A 14,993-nucleotide genomic window follows, 5' to 3' on the forward strand; every position below is an offset into this window, starting at 1 on the left:
GTAGAACATGGTTAACTTAGGGTACATGTGGGTTAACGAGGTAGAACATAGCTAACTTATGGTAGATGTGGGTTAACGAGGTAGAACATGGCTAACATAGGGTAGATGTGGGTTAACGTGGTACAACTTGGTTAACTAAGGGTAGATGTGGGTGACCGTGGTAGAACATGGTTAACTTAGGGTAGATGTGGGTAAATGTGGTAGAACATGGTTAACTAAGGGTAGATGAGGGTTAACGTGGTTGAACATGGTTAACTTAGGGTAGATGCTGCTCAAGGTGGTAGAACATGGCTCAGCTATGGTAGTCGTGGGTTACCGTGGTAGAACATGGTTAACTTAGGGTAGATGTGGATTAACGTGGTAGAACATGGCTAACTTAGGGTAGATGTGGGTTAACGTGGTAGAACATGGCTAACTTAGGGTAGATGTGGGTTAACGTGGAAGAATAAAGCTAACTAGGACATATTGTAAGTTTTACATGAAGCTTATAGCATATATATTGTCAGCCATTTTGTCGTCTATATGGCATTCAGCCATGGCGTATATTCCCTAAATTTAATTGTAGAAGCACTTTAAATTTCAAAGTGGTTCTGTTTGAATGTGGCATACACGACCTTCTCAGTGGAGTTCATTTATAGCGGATGACGTTTGATTCATCTGATTTTTCTTTCATAATTTGTTCTATTCCGTTAAACCTCCGGTGAAGATCTTTGTAACGAAGGCAGAGAATAAAATGGCTTTCAATAAATTTAACATTCCAGCTTCAGGGCAGATGACTCCATCGCAAAATCAAGGTAAGCAAGGCTCTCTCTTTTTGGGGATCCTGGATTGAGCAGGTGCTGATGTATCGAGACCTAACTCAGTCTTGGCGAAACGTTGTTACATAAGTTCATTTTGCAACCTTGCATTAAAGTTTTTGTAGTAATACTCGCCCTCAATGTTGATATATAGGCGATACATTTTAAGACCCAACTTATAGACCATTCCAAATTTCTCTCTCCCTTCTACGTCGATGCCCTGTCGTCTCACAGAAAAATAAAGTGCAATAACATGACAATGATAATCCAAGGTAGTCGATGCGGCAAGGTAACTTTTTTATTTACCTTGAAAAAGACCCTGTATACTGTGATGCATGGTCATGCAAACGGTGAGGTTGGTGCTGTGCGCCTGTATTGTTTGACTAAAGAGAGAGCACAAAAGATATATTCAGTGTTCTTCCTTATTTTAAGCATAACAGGTAAAATAAGTTTTCAAACCGGTAAAGGAATCCTTCTACCTGTTGAATTTTTAAGAATTCCAAGCAATTTCAAACGGTAATAAAGAGGTAGTACTGGCGGTAAATTTTACTGGTTACTGTCTGAAAAGGAGAACGCTATATATTGACACAAATTAATGTCGCTAGTCAGAGCTTTATGTTACCATCTAATCTCGCCATTGTCTTTCAAGGTAACTTCAGTCAAATACCAGCATCATTTCAACAGATGGGAGGTTTTCAACTCGGACAACCACATGGTGTTCAGGGTTTTGGTCCTCATCAAGGCCAGGTGAGATATCATAATTGTAAATATTTTAATACCTCCCCATTAAATTTATATTTGGTATCAGAAAAAACCCAGGATTGAGAATATTAAATTGTTTAAAAATCTAGACAAATTTTGTTCATTGAGTTTGAGCTTGTATTTATCTAGAGGCACACCTCTTGTACGTTTTATAAGCAAAGTTCTTTAGATGGCTTTGCCTTCAACACCTGCTGTTGAAGGATAGGATTTCGTGTACTTTAAGTCGATGTGCTTGATGTACACTCTGTATCCGTCAGTCTTCCAGTTGATAAGCTTACTTTTTTTCCAATCAGTATACCAGTTTTAAAGTAATTGATATCAGTTGATAGTGGCTTGTTGAGTATCAATAGTTAGTCACCTGTCATCCATTAGTCAGCCACTAGTCAGTAAATTGTTCACAACCATTGATGGTTGGCCAAAATCTAAATTGTTTGTCAATATCATGACCAAGACACAAGCTAGCCATCAGTGGGGTGACTTGGTTTACCAGTGGCTGACTATTAATGATTTTTAGCTGACCATCAGCCGATCATCATCGGCTCTTATCAACTAAACTTTTGATCATCTACCTGTCAATAAATGCTTTACTTATAGTATCTGTGATATCAAGGATGTAAAGTTTGATGTGACCAAGAGATTTTATGTGTTGTTCTCAATTGTTTTTAGAGGTTTGCTAGTCCTCTTCCTGGATATCAGATAGGGTTACCCATGGGATCTCAAATGAGTCAACAAATGGGTCCTCAAATGAACTCACATGTGAGGTCTCAAATGGAACCTCAAATGGTAAATGTACCTCAGAGTGGTCTTCAAATTGGAGGATTTCCATCAAATGTGCAGCTGGGTCACCAGTTTCCAAAGCAGCAACAAATGAGGATGGATCAGCAAAGAAAACAAGCTGAAGAAAATGCTAAGAAACAAGAGGAGCTAATCAAGAAAAAGCAATTTGAGGCTCAACAACGCAAACGTCAGCAGTCTTTCACTGCCAAAAAATTGTCAAACCCAGATGCTTTAAACAGCTTGTTTGGTAAAAACAAAAATAGTGGAAATTCGTCAATTGCTGATTTAATTGGGCCCCTTGGCAAGGAGTCAGAATCCAAGTTACAAGCAAAAAAAGCATCCAGCATATGTAAGTATTGTTATGCTTTTAAAACTCATTTCTAGTGAAACAATATCAAAGATTTAATTTGTTATAACTGTGCTATATACTATCCATGTTAATAGTTTCCCGGCCTGGTGGCATTGCCACAAGTCAGTCTTCAGATCCCACTCAAGGCCAGTGGGGTTCAGGATTTATGACTTCAGGACATTTGAATCCCCAAGCGGGTCTGGTAAGCGGAGTGACATCTAATAAGCAACCTGATGACATGGATGACTTTGGGGACTTTTCACAAGGGCCATCTTTTCCAGCCCAAAGTGGTGGTGGTGGTGATGCAGATTTCAGTGACTTTCAGGGAGCAGCTCAAGTAATGGCACAGGGTGGAGGTTTGTTATTTATTACTGTTTGGATTTTTTATTTTATTTTATTCACTTCAATTTTTTTTTACTTTTTTCTCATATATCATTGTTAAATTTCTTGTTAACTCTTTAATTCCCAAGATCTGATTAATTCTCCCCTTTAGCTGCTACACATTTCCTCATAAATAAGTTACAAGAATGTGGTGTTAGATCAAGATAACAATTTTTACCTGATGAGTTTGTATATTCTCATAACCTGTTTGCTGGATAGTGTTTAGATATTATAGGAAGAAGTTACATATTAATCTCTTCTGGGAGTTAAAGGGTTAAATAACTTTATGGCTTGTAAATAGAATAAGAAAGGTGGTAAGTTTTTTTGATGTGAACTTTGTAATGGGCCTTGCTTACCACAGAGTATGGCTCAGTGGTGGAACATCAGAGCACGGAATCCAAAGGTCTGAAGTTTGATCCTTGTCCCAATTTTTTTTGTCCCATGCTTGTGACAAGACTTAAAAAAAAAACTGTCTCTAACTTTATTTTGTATCTACCTTTATTTAAAAGTGTGAGGTCAAGGATTTGATTGTTCTTTATTATGTTGTGGTAAAAAGTTTTACTGATGAAATTTATTTTATTTGTGACATGATACATAACATTAGTATTTCCTTCTTAAAAGGGAAGCATGCTCCAGAAACTATACAATGTATAATTGGATAACTGTTAGCATTTTTAACTCGTGAATTGCGCGCATGCACAAGAGTGAGTTATAGATACGATGTGGGGAATGGCATTCGCTCGCTCGCTCGCTCGCTCGATTGGTCAATTCCTGTAAACTTTTTTTAGATTTTAGGCTTTTGAGTGCATTTGATAGTTTTTGGCGAGCAATAAACAGACGAAATGGTGACCTTTGTTGCTAAGAATAGTGGTGGGGTGAAAAAGAAGCCAATGATAATCTTAAAAGAGTTTTTTTTTTTCGTTTAAGTTTCAACTAGCGGCGCCAGCGACTGGCAGGCATGCAAGGATTCACACTGAAATAACAGAACAACCTTCGTTTTTCATAAAATTGTAATTTACAATCCTTGAACTTGAAAACAATCCGAAGATTCGTTGAAAATATCACTTACTGCGAAGCGCTCGGAGTTTACAGATGTTCAAAAGCTTTTTCTGTTATAGCGTGAGATTGAGGACAAAATTGATCATACGTTTCATCGCGTGTGTTTTTCCTGTGTGAAACAACAAAAGATGCCGGCGACTGACGAAATAACAAGTTAACACGAAAATCAAATAAAACCTAAACAAACAATTTTAGCTACCGATTTTCAGTGGATTTTTAAAGAACAATTTTCTTTTAAGTTTCAAGACAATTTGAAGATTCAACATACATACAACGTACTAAAATGCGAAAGTTACACACCATAAAATTGATAAATAGGCCTGAAATGAAATTCTATCTTGTTATTGATTATACGTTGCCTAGCACGTGACTTAAATCTACCCAGACAGAGATCCGAAATGACGGTGGCAGGCTTGGCTTAGTTATATCACTCAAACCTCGTTCCCGTTTGTCTCATTTGATAAAGAGGGAATCGTTAATGTTTTCATTAAGACAGTATTGCCTTGATTTTCTAATATTTACAACGAAAGACAGTAAATTTCACTTTTCACCCACATTTACTTCCAACCTTTTCTTTTGAAACAAAAATGATAGACGTTAAAAACACATGACATCATCCACCTTGTCAAATGTAATAGCATGATCATTTCAATTGTAATGCCTTCTTATCCCAACGTTACTTTGTTTCTTTGCTACATTAGCGAACACTGAACTACTGCTCGTACTCTAGATATGGCAATCAACCACAAAATTCCCTAAACCAGATAACATTAAACATAATCTAAAAAAACCTTGTGTCAATTCACGAGTTTGCTCACAGAGCACTTTGATTGGACTCTAATGAGAAACCTTATCTTTCAATATGGTCTTAAAATGTTTAGAAATTCAACTAGGGTTGCTTCCTTTTTTAATTGCTCAGCGACCTGTTCACTTTTCTGTGTCCCGGCAAAGTCTCACCTCTCTTCTCTCAGTCCTGTTTCCTCTGAAAAACATGAATTTGTAATCCCAGACAAGGCTCACAACCAGAATTAATAACCTTGTTTCCAACTCACTAAACCTACAGGTAGTTCCTTTCATGCTATGGGTTCAGGTGCACCAGCCTCTCCTAATGTTGGTGGCAACATGAATGTGTTTTCTCAAACTCAGTTATTCCATGGTACTATTGGAGAACCATCCAGGAACATTTTTGCCACCAGTTCTGCAAATCAAATTCAGCACAACAGTTTTCCACCTACACAAAATATGTCGGCAACTTTATCTTTGCATGGAGTGCAAACAACAGGTGTCTGTGCTCCAACTGCAACCTCATGGGTTGGACCTTCTGATGTTGCTCAAGGGAGCCAGGTGCCTCTTTTTGTGGGAGATTCCAGTCACAGAAGCAGAAGCATACACATTGTATCTACCCAAGGAGGTCATATAACCCAGCTTGTGGGGACTAGTGCATCAGAGATGGTTTCCGATGTTGCCAAGAATACACCAAGTGGAGGAACAATGCCACTAACAGACACACATCATAAGCAAATTGGCATTGGAAATCAGCAAGGCACAACCTTCCCAATAAGCAAATTAGCCCCAGATAATGTTTATCCATCACCTACTATTGGCCATTATGGAGGTGAAACTGGTGGAGAGTCTAACTTGCAACAACATTCAACAGAATCTACCCAGGAAACAGGTCAGAATGTAAGCTCTCTTACAGAGCTAAAAATATGATGCTATTATCCTAGAATAATGAAATTCTATTATCAGGGTGTAGTCCCAACACAATTTTGTCATTCATGAAGGGTAACCATAGAACTGAGGAAATGATATGGACCTGAAAGAGAATGTTGTCACTGACAATTTTGGAAAGTAGTCTCATATTAGGAAATGATGTATTGTTCAGTAATATTTTCAAACATAATTCTCTAAAAGTAAGGTATTCAACATTTTCAATCAAGCCACAAAGTTGACAAACTTAGTAGATCATTAGCACTATTATGACTAGGGAGGTCTTGAAACTTAAAAAAAATGCTGTTTAAAGTATTTTCAAGTGATGTTTTATTTTTATGTATCTTTCAGATACTGAAGCTGAAGACACAACTGAAAGGAAACTAGAGCTGTTGTATGGTGTAAGTCTTCCTGAGTGGTGTGTTCATGGTACAGACCTTCCAGGAATTTATAAAGAGATAGCAGAGAGAACAAGCAATCCATGTGATGATCTTATTGACACTAGTGGTTTGTTTCCCATCCTCATGGCTTCTGATCTTCCTCGTGACCAGCTTGGTCATATTTGGAACCAGGCTAATAGAGCAGTTCCGGGTCAGCTTAACATGTTGGAACTGAGAATTGTGTTAGGATTGGTTGCTCTGGGTCAGGTAGATGTTCATTTATTTTCAGTGTCATTACATAATTAACTCTTTGTTCTCCTACATATGTATTAGATACATGTGGATTGGCATAGATAGTTTACAGATATTTGAAATTTCCTATATATCTGTCAAATATTTGCAAACATCTTTGCAGATATTCTGCAGGTATGAATTAAAAACCATTACAGAGAATATGCAGTACTGCAACAGATATGTGACAGATAGGTTTATTTGTAGCTGTCTGTTTGGCATAGTAAAATCATTCAGAGGGGTAAGGGTGTGACTAAATTATGTCAAAGTTTCAACTGTTTTACAAATTGAAATAAGTTTATAAGTTTTATCCAATGGGATTTCTTCTCTATTTACTTTGTTTGATTGGGTATGAGCAGATTGTCAGGAAAACCTTTTATAAGTGTGGTTAGGTTTTATCAGCTATCATTGTCTTTTAGATGTTAAATGGTTGGGCAACAGTCATGTGTGGCCCTAGAGTTTGCAGAGTTTGCAGAGTTTTCATGACACACTGATGTCATATTTCACATTCTTTGCTCACATAATGTATCACTTACATAACAGTACATTAGCTTGCAATGCCAAACATAATCTGCTTACAGTTCAATATATTGTCTACCAGCAAACATCAGTAATAGTGTGTTATACTTCATTTACCATTAACAATCATGATTCTCAGACTGTCTGAATTTGCTCACTTACTTAGTCTTCAGTTGAATCAAGCAATCAACTCCACACTTTATATCAGGCCGTGCATTTATCTACCCAAATGTGTTGGGTCACTTAATTTGCATTACTTTACTTTACTTTACTTTACCTGCACAATACATTACCTGACCTATGTCAATGTGGCCAAAACATAGGAAATGAGTAAAAGACTGGTTAGCACTTCTATTGTTGTTATAGTGTATTACCTTTTTACATTATTACTTTTTTTTATCTTGGTATCCTTTGTGAAAAATTATAGGCTGGTTTAAAAACAGAACGGCTTACTCTTGAGAAGTTGGGAACTTGTAAGGCTGCTCCTATTCCATCCATTCCTGAGGATGTGTTGCAGGTACAGGTGTATGTCTTACTGCATTGTGTGTACTAGTTAAACATTATCACAATCAGGTGGTACGTTTTTAATTCAAATAGCAGTTGACAGGAATAGTGAGTTAGACCAAACTGAGTTCTCAAATTCACAACTTACAGCTTTTTGCTGGTGGTATTGTGGAAAGGCTTTGTAATTTTATATTAGTCTGAAATAGCAGGACAATGAGTTATGTGAAACAGTTTAACAAGTTTATTTCATTTTATTACATCTACTAGAATAAAGGGCGAGGCTGGAGTTTCTCAGAGTCGTTACATGAAGAGTCCAAAGATAGGGGATCTTTAGAGGAAAATGTATCAATGGGACATCTTAGTGGTGCCTCCAGCAATCAGACCATTGACCCAAATGACAGGTATAGTGTATTTAGGGCTGTTTCTCAACCTGATGTGAGCAACATTGCAGCATCACCTTCAGTGGAGTCCAATGAAAGATTTGGGGTATTTCAATCCTCTGAACAACCTGCTGTTAATGCTCAGCTACAAAGTGGCGGAGTACCTCTATTTCAAGCTGGTTTTGGGTGGAACAAAAAAGAAGATGGCAATACTAATGAACACTTTCCTAAGGTAATTTAGTATTATCAACTGAGTTGATAACTTAAATTGGCCACCATAAAGAGTTAAAAGCTGATGTTTTGAGCATTAGCCCTTTGTCAGAGTGATGGTAGGTAACTGTGGGTTGTGTGAGTGTTTATATGCAGAAAATGGAGCTATGCTATAGATGGAAATATGGTGACAAGCAAACAAGAGTATATTGGTTTAATGGAAAGTACTTGTTGATACCATGGGGACTAAGAGTGCCAATTTGAAATATATTAAATTTTTGTTCTAGAGTTGTATGGCTTTCCAAACTGCCAAGATGTTGGAAAAGGCCACAAACTGCCATATGCTGCTTAGAATCATTAGATTGTCTAGCAACTGGTTTAGATGCATCCATGTTATTTCTTTCTATGTCGCAAAGGTGTTCTTGGAATTGGTCACCTTAAGTCGTCTTCCTGTTTCACCAATGTATAACTTTTTGCAATAAGTACAAGTTATGCAGTGGACAATATTGGTGAAGGTACACGTGAACTGATCAGTGATCTTAACGGATCTCTTGGGTCCTGACATTTTCTCTACATTATGAATGAAAATTCAAGTTTTGCATTGTGCATTTCAAAGTTCCTCATTGGTCATTAATGTGAAATAAAAAAAGTTGCTTAATATGTTGTTGTGATGTTTGAAATTAGTGGAGACTGCAAAAAGATAGTACTAGTCTCTGAATCATTTTGAATTAATTTAAAGTTTTTAAAAATGATACATTTAACTGCGTGGTTGTAAGGGTGAAATGTCTGAGTGAATGGAATGTAATCAATAATTCCCTTCTCAACCATTTGTAGTGCTGATTTTCAATCAATTTGTTGAGTGTGGTGGTGGCCTGCTTGAACAACAGAAACAGAATAGCCATGTTTTGTGAAAACTGGCACATTGCCTCTGATTTTTCCTAAGGAAGCTGATAAACCTTCATGGTACTTTCTTTGGAAATAACAAGCATATCCCATATCCCATACCTTTAACCTTAGGTGTGATCAACCAAACCATGTTTGAACATGTGTACCTCTTTCAATTTCATCCATAGGAGGATGAGTTTGGTGATTTCCAAGGCCAGACTTACCAGAATAAAAGTCTACAACAGGATGACTTGGGAAATTTCAAGAGCAAGGCAACTTTATTTAGCATGACAACTGAGGTGAACAAAAACTCCAGCCAAATAAAAGATAATGATTTTGGTAGTTTCCAGACAGGAAGTAGTCAGACAAGTCTAGGTTTCAATGATCCTCCTATGCTTACTTCAAAGTCCTCAGAGGAGGATTTTGGTGAGTTCCAGACTGGGAAGCAATCTGAGACTTTTCATGCTGCTCCTTTGCAAGAGTCAAAAAAACAAGACCAGCTGCAAACCACTGTACAAGAATTTGAAAATTTCAAAGGGAGTGGAAACCTTGACAACAAGATTAAGACATGTGAAGTAAAGGAAGTTGAATTACCTCCCAGAGCAGCTCTCAGTAACTCTTCTGAGTTTGCAATAAGCAATGGTGACAACAACCTGGTGGGAATGGATGACTTTGGTAACTTTCAGCATAGTCCAGGACCGATTTCTAACAAAAGTGGTGTAAGTTCTAGTTCTCATGGTACTGAAAAGCTTGCTTCAGCCCTGGAAAAGTTTAAACTCTCCAGTCATTCTCCGCCATCTGGTTTTGGAGGTGTTGAAAGTCAAAGCTTGCCAAGATTTGAAGATGGAGGAAGAAAATTAACTGAAAGAAAAGAACAGGTTGATAATACCAAGCAGGAGTCCAAAGGAAACCAGAGCAGCTTTGTAGGTTTTCCAATGTTGGTCAGTGACCCTCCTCAAACCACTTGTTTGACTAAGAAAACTGAGGACAAATATGGTGCCATTAGAGATGCTGATTTTAGCTCTGGAGATGGAATTTTCAATGTTCAGCAGACGGCAGTGATGGAAGGTACATTGGATGATGATGGATTTGCTGATTTTGGAGGCTTTGAGGTAGCTGACCAATTTAAGTCTGGGAACAACAGTGACTTTGGGGAATTTAAATCTACAGATGCTTTACAGAGTCAGTCCTTTGGTGTGTTTGGAAATGCTCAACTGGATCCACAGCCTACAACAGCTTCTGTTGAAAATCATAATAATGATTTTGGTAGTTTTAACTCATTTGGCAAGACAAATCTGGCTAAACCTGCACCTGGAAAAGATGATCATGATGAATTTGGAGCATTTGGGTCATTTGTTACAGGTCCATCAAATGCTAGCAGCAGCAGACCACGTTCCTCTTCTAATAGTGACTCACTCATTAACTCAGTGTCATTGGAGCCTACAGAACGTTACAAGGTCCTTTCACATGATTCTGGGGTATGTTACATAGATTTTGCTTTGTTGTTTTGAAATCAGCTGATTGTTACCGTATTTATTCGCCTATAAGCCGAGCGATTTTTCCAACAAATTAAACTGAGAACAGGTAAATTCTCGCCAAGGTAGGGGGTTCGGCTCATAGCCGAGTATTTTCGCCAAAAAAAATTTACGGGTGCTTAACAAGATTCGAAATTTGACAACATGAAAAACTGGCCAATCAGAAGCGGTCATTCCCACGGTTTGTGTAAACATTGCAACACGATCTGACAGATATCAGCTGATCGAAGCTTCTCATTGTTTTAAAGAAACGAAAGACTTACCTTGACTCCTCTGCTCTGAAAACCAGTCCAGTATTGTTTGATCCAATTCAGGATACTTTGGCGAAAAGCAGCCCATCGTCTTTCGCTTTGCTGACATTTTAAGCTCACCATTAAACAGGTTCGCTTGATCTTTTCGCCAGCGACGCACCATCGATTCACTGATTCCGTAATCTCTAGCGATCTAGAATGATCTATGTTTATTCATAACCTACTTTTTGGTTGCATGTTTTCCGAGAGGGAAGCTCCTTTTGTTTTCGGTTTATGTTAATTTATCTCAGTTAACGACACGCGTGGAGTACTTTGCAATTATTAGGTCTCGGCTTATAGCCGAATGTTTTGTGTTTATTTTTTATTTCAATGCAACAGCTGCTGACATGAAAAAGTTTAGGGTCTCGGCTTATAGCCGAGATCGGCTTATAGGCGAATAAATACGGTAAGTACTTTCTTCAGTATAGTTAAATAATTTTTTTTGGTTGTTCAGTTGAGTGTCTTTTTCTCTGACATGGCAAGGAGAGGTCTCAATTTCCTTTAGACATCTTTGATTTGTTTGATTTAACCATAACACTTGAAGGTGGGTCTTGAGCTGGTAAACTGAGTTGTTCTGAGCACATCATTACTAATTTTTTTCACTTTTAAATGGTACCAAAGAGGTATCAACTTTAATCCTCTGCTTTCTCTTTTCATTTGAGGCTGAAGAGATGCATTTGTATGTAAAAGTCAATAATAAGTATACCAAGATACATTCAAAACATCTGATTTTCATCTCTAGCTGAAAATATGATAAATTAGTTTATTGGCATAGTGATTGTTTAAGGCTAAGGGAAAATTGATGGATAATTTTTGTTCAGGATGTGGATCAACATGCAAATGCATGGAGCCGTTGTCTTAACAGCTGCCTTTTAACATTGGCAACCGCTACATTGTCAATTCAGAAAATGGTTGAGCAATCTGTGAAGGAGGAGGTCCTGGGGTCCAAAGAAGGAGCCACATATTTTTCAGGTATTTTTGGTGGTGTAACTTTGGATGGTGGAGAAGATATGGGTAAAAATATTTTGGCAAAGGATATGTGTTTATCAAGTGGTATACATGAAGTGCAAACTTGATTGGAGAAAGAAAGGAGGTAGAGGGACTTGAAATGAGTGAAGATAGAAGATTTTGTAGCATAATTATTTTCAAACATTATCAAATCTCATGTAGATTCAAAGAAAGTAGTTTGTGTTTCAAACTTGAGTAGAACTATTCAAACTTGTAGGACTTATTAGAGAAACATAATTGTGTTAATAACAGATTGCTTAAATCTGATAGGTTCCTAGCAACCCTTATTTGCAGGTTAATGAGCTGTTGCAGGACCAGCTGACTTTCTGATTTGGCCTGTTCAATTACAAACAAGTTGTGGACAGTTCAAAAGAGTAAATGTTACCACCAATTTAGATATAACAACCCAGTCAGTGCCAACCAATTAAAATTAAGAACAAATCATGAGTGACAGCAGTCTTATGCTTTAGCTAGAAACAAAAATGATTCAAATAATGATGTGTTACTGAGAAAAATGGGAAAAATTTTCAATTGCAAAAGTGTACAATGTGAGAAATGTAATTTTAAATGGATGCTATAAGGATTGTATGGTCAATAAATTTGTTGTTGACACAATTAATGAGTAATGCAACTTCATGTGTACATTTCAAGGGTACCTATGCAAATAATTGTAAATCAGTCTCAAGCTCCTTGTTCAGCCAGTTTGAGGTTACTAGCTCAATTACTCTCCAAATTGTCCAATCAGTCCTTTTCCACTTATTAGTAATTGAAGATACAGCATTTCTCACTAGTGATGTTTTGTTACTCTTGTAGCCATAGTTGAAATTTACAGAGTTACACTAAGGATAAATGCATCAGTAACCAAATCAGGTAGCTCTTTTGACTTTCTTCAGATCTTTGTAAGAATTATTATGCTTGTTTAGTATAAAAAAAGAGATTTGTGTATATGAAAATAAAATAAAAACAGAAAAATGATAAGTAAAATGAAATTATGAGGATTAATATATGTCCAGACAACTTTGTGATTAGGATGTTATGTATGAAATACTACTGAAACAAAAGTTTACCATGTTATGTTTAGAGTGGTGAAATGAGATTGCTAGAAATTAACAGTGCTTGTCGAGGCAACTTCTCATGAATGTGGAAACAAAGTGTCAGCTAAAGCTGCAATTAATATCTGAGGAGGAATTAGTTATTGGTAGAAGTTATTAAGTTGTGACAATGGGGCATTGTTTGATACTTATTTTTCTTTTCTCAAACAAGTTGCTGTTCACTGAATATTTAATGCCTTGTCTTTCCACAGCACCAAATAACACAAAGCTGAAAGATATCCACCAGGAGATTGAGAGCACATGGAAAAACATTGCAAACTTCCTTTCTGGTTCCACCCTTTCAGTAAGCAGCTTTTTTTTTGGTAGTTATTGGCAAACTTTGTATCCATAAACAAATGCTTAAGAGTGGATTTTATACTACAACAAAACTTTTTAAAATTTCACTAGCTGCACAACTAAAATTAATTAGGGCTTACTAAAAATGCTGGCCACAGAGAAACAAAAGGGGGTCCAAATTGTTAATTATAAATATTAATACAGCTAGAACCTCATGACACAGCCCTGTAACCACCTATGGTTCTGTTACCAACCATTGTTCTACTTTCCAGCTTAAAAATTTTATTTGACAGCATTATTTACTCTAGTCATCATTGTCATTAGGTCCATAAATGGCATTCTGATGACCAAGCGCAAGCTGGTTTTGAGCTAAATAAGCTATATATGTTAGGCAGACAGTTATGTAGGTAACCAGAAGGGTTATCCATGGTATCTAGACAATTACCTAGGTTAACTAGATGGCTGTTTATGGGAACCAGACAGTTATTGTTAGTAACCAGACAAATATAGTGTATTGGCAACCAAAACAGTCATCTTGGGTAACCAGAGAGTTATCCATGAAAACCAGACAGTTATATCAGGTGAAGAGACAGTAATATCATATTTGGTAACAAGAAATATATCTTGGTAACCAGACAGTTCCATTAGTAACCTGGCTGTTAACCATGGTAACCACACATTTATCAAAGATAACCAAACAGTCATCTCAGGTAACTAAAATATTATCTATGGTAACCAGATATTTATCTCAGGTAACCAGATAGTTATCTAAGGTAATGGAACAGTTATCTTTGGTAGTCAGACAGTTGTAGATGGTAACTAGAATGACTTGCATGACTAGTTAGCTCATGGATACTACAGATTTGAAGACATACTTAGTTCTCTATCAAATCTCATTTTATTATTAGTTATGACATAAAGCCTCTCTTTGCATTCATTATCTAACAATGTTTTACTTGTTTTCTGTAATGATAGCCACCAAGGAGTAGTTTAGATTTCTCAACCCATCATGTCTCAGTTAGTGAAGATGGACGTTCAGCTTGTGGAATTTGTCTTTTGAATGTTGACAAGGGTTCACAAGATTCATCCAAACACAGTGATGGGAAACTCACATATGGAGGCAGACAGTACCATTGCACATGTGCAAACTTTTGGTGTAATAGAGTGGATTCTGTTCTTCCTGCTCTGTTGCCAATTAACAGTTTAATATAACCAGTTGTTTTTACTGGCCATGAATGACATCAATGTCCAGCATCAATACACAATCTTGATACTGTAATGTTACAGCTATAGACTTGAGAAATACATTGTAAGAATTAGAAAGTAAAATAAATTTCTGCAAAAGTGCACAAACCTTCAAAAGTTAACCCAACAATCCATCTGTTGGGAAGAATAACTGTTTGTAATTTAAGAACATTCAGGTTTAAAGTAAAAAATGGTAGAAGGCTGACTGACAAATTAAACAGAATGGAATAGTAAAACATGTATTTTAGATAAATAAGATTGATGAAGAATACTAAAGTATCATCCATCAGTATTTTAATCATAATTTATTGGAAAGATATAGTGAATATACTTGTTAGGTTGTGAGGTTTTGGTAACTAGAATTCCAATCCAGACTTTTCATTGGATCGAAGAATCCTCTTTTTGCATTAAATATGGTTAGCTTGTTGTTATCAAAAAGTTCATAATTATTTGAAGTGAATAATGATTACGATAGTAATAAAGTACTCTTGACTCTCACAACATTTTTGCTTCTGATGTGGAT

General features: G+C 36.8%; 1 protein-coding gene across 2 annotated transcripts; it reads left to right on the forward strand.

The window, feature by feature from the left end:
• The first annotated feature begins 512 nt into the window (after positions 1-512).
• On the forward strand, positions 513-14,971 carry LOC131773097 (synergin gamma). 2 transcript variants are annotated; one of them, XM_059089068.2, is made up of 13 exons: positions 513-794; positions 1,447-1,544; positions 2,226-2,685; positions 2,781-3,041; positions 5,189-5,800; positions 6,187-6,482; positions 7,453-7,542; positions 7,797-8,141; positions 9,193-10,482; positions 11,651-11,801; positions 12,651-12,707; positions 13,141-13,232; positions 14,201-14,971. In XM_059089068.2, the coding sequence occupies exons 1-13, from the start codon at positions 734-736 to the stop codon at positions 14,435-14,437; spliced, it is 4,050 nt and encodes a 1,349-aa protein (XP_058945051.1). In that variant the 5' UTR covers positions 513-733; the 3' UTR covers positions 14,438-14,971. The 2 variants fall into 2 exon arrangements, 1 of the variants encoding a protein (XP_058945051.1); XR_010717315.1 differs by lacking the exons at positions 12,651-12,707; positions 13,141-13,232; positions 14,201-14,971 and adding an exon at positions 11,169-11,235 and having other exon boundaries at positions 11,651-11,775.
• Positions 14,972-14,993: the final 22 nt, after the last annotated feature.

Source organism: Pocillopora verrucosa, chromosome 4, assembly GCF_036669915.1.
Source record: "Pocillopora verrucosa isolate sample1 chromosome 4, ASM3666991v2, whole genome shotgun sequence".
NCBI classification, from domain to species: Eukaryota; Metazoa; Cnidaria; class Anthozoa; order Scleractinia; family Pocilloporidae; genus Pocillopora; species Pocillopora verrucosa.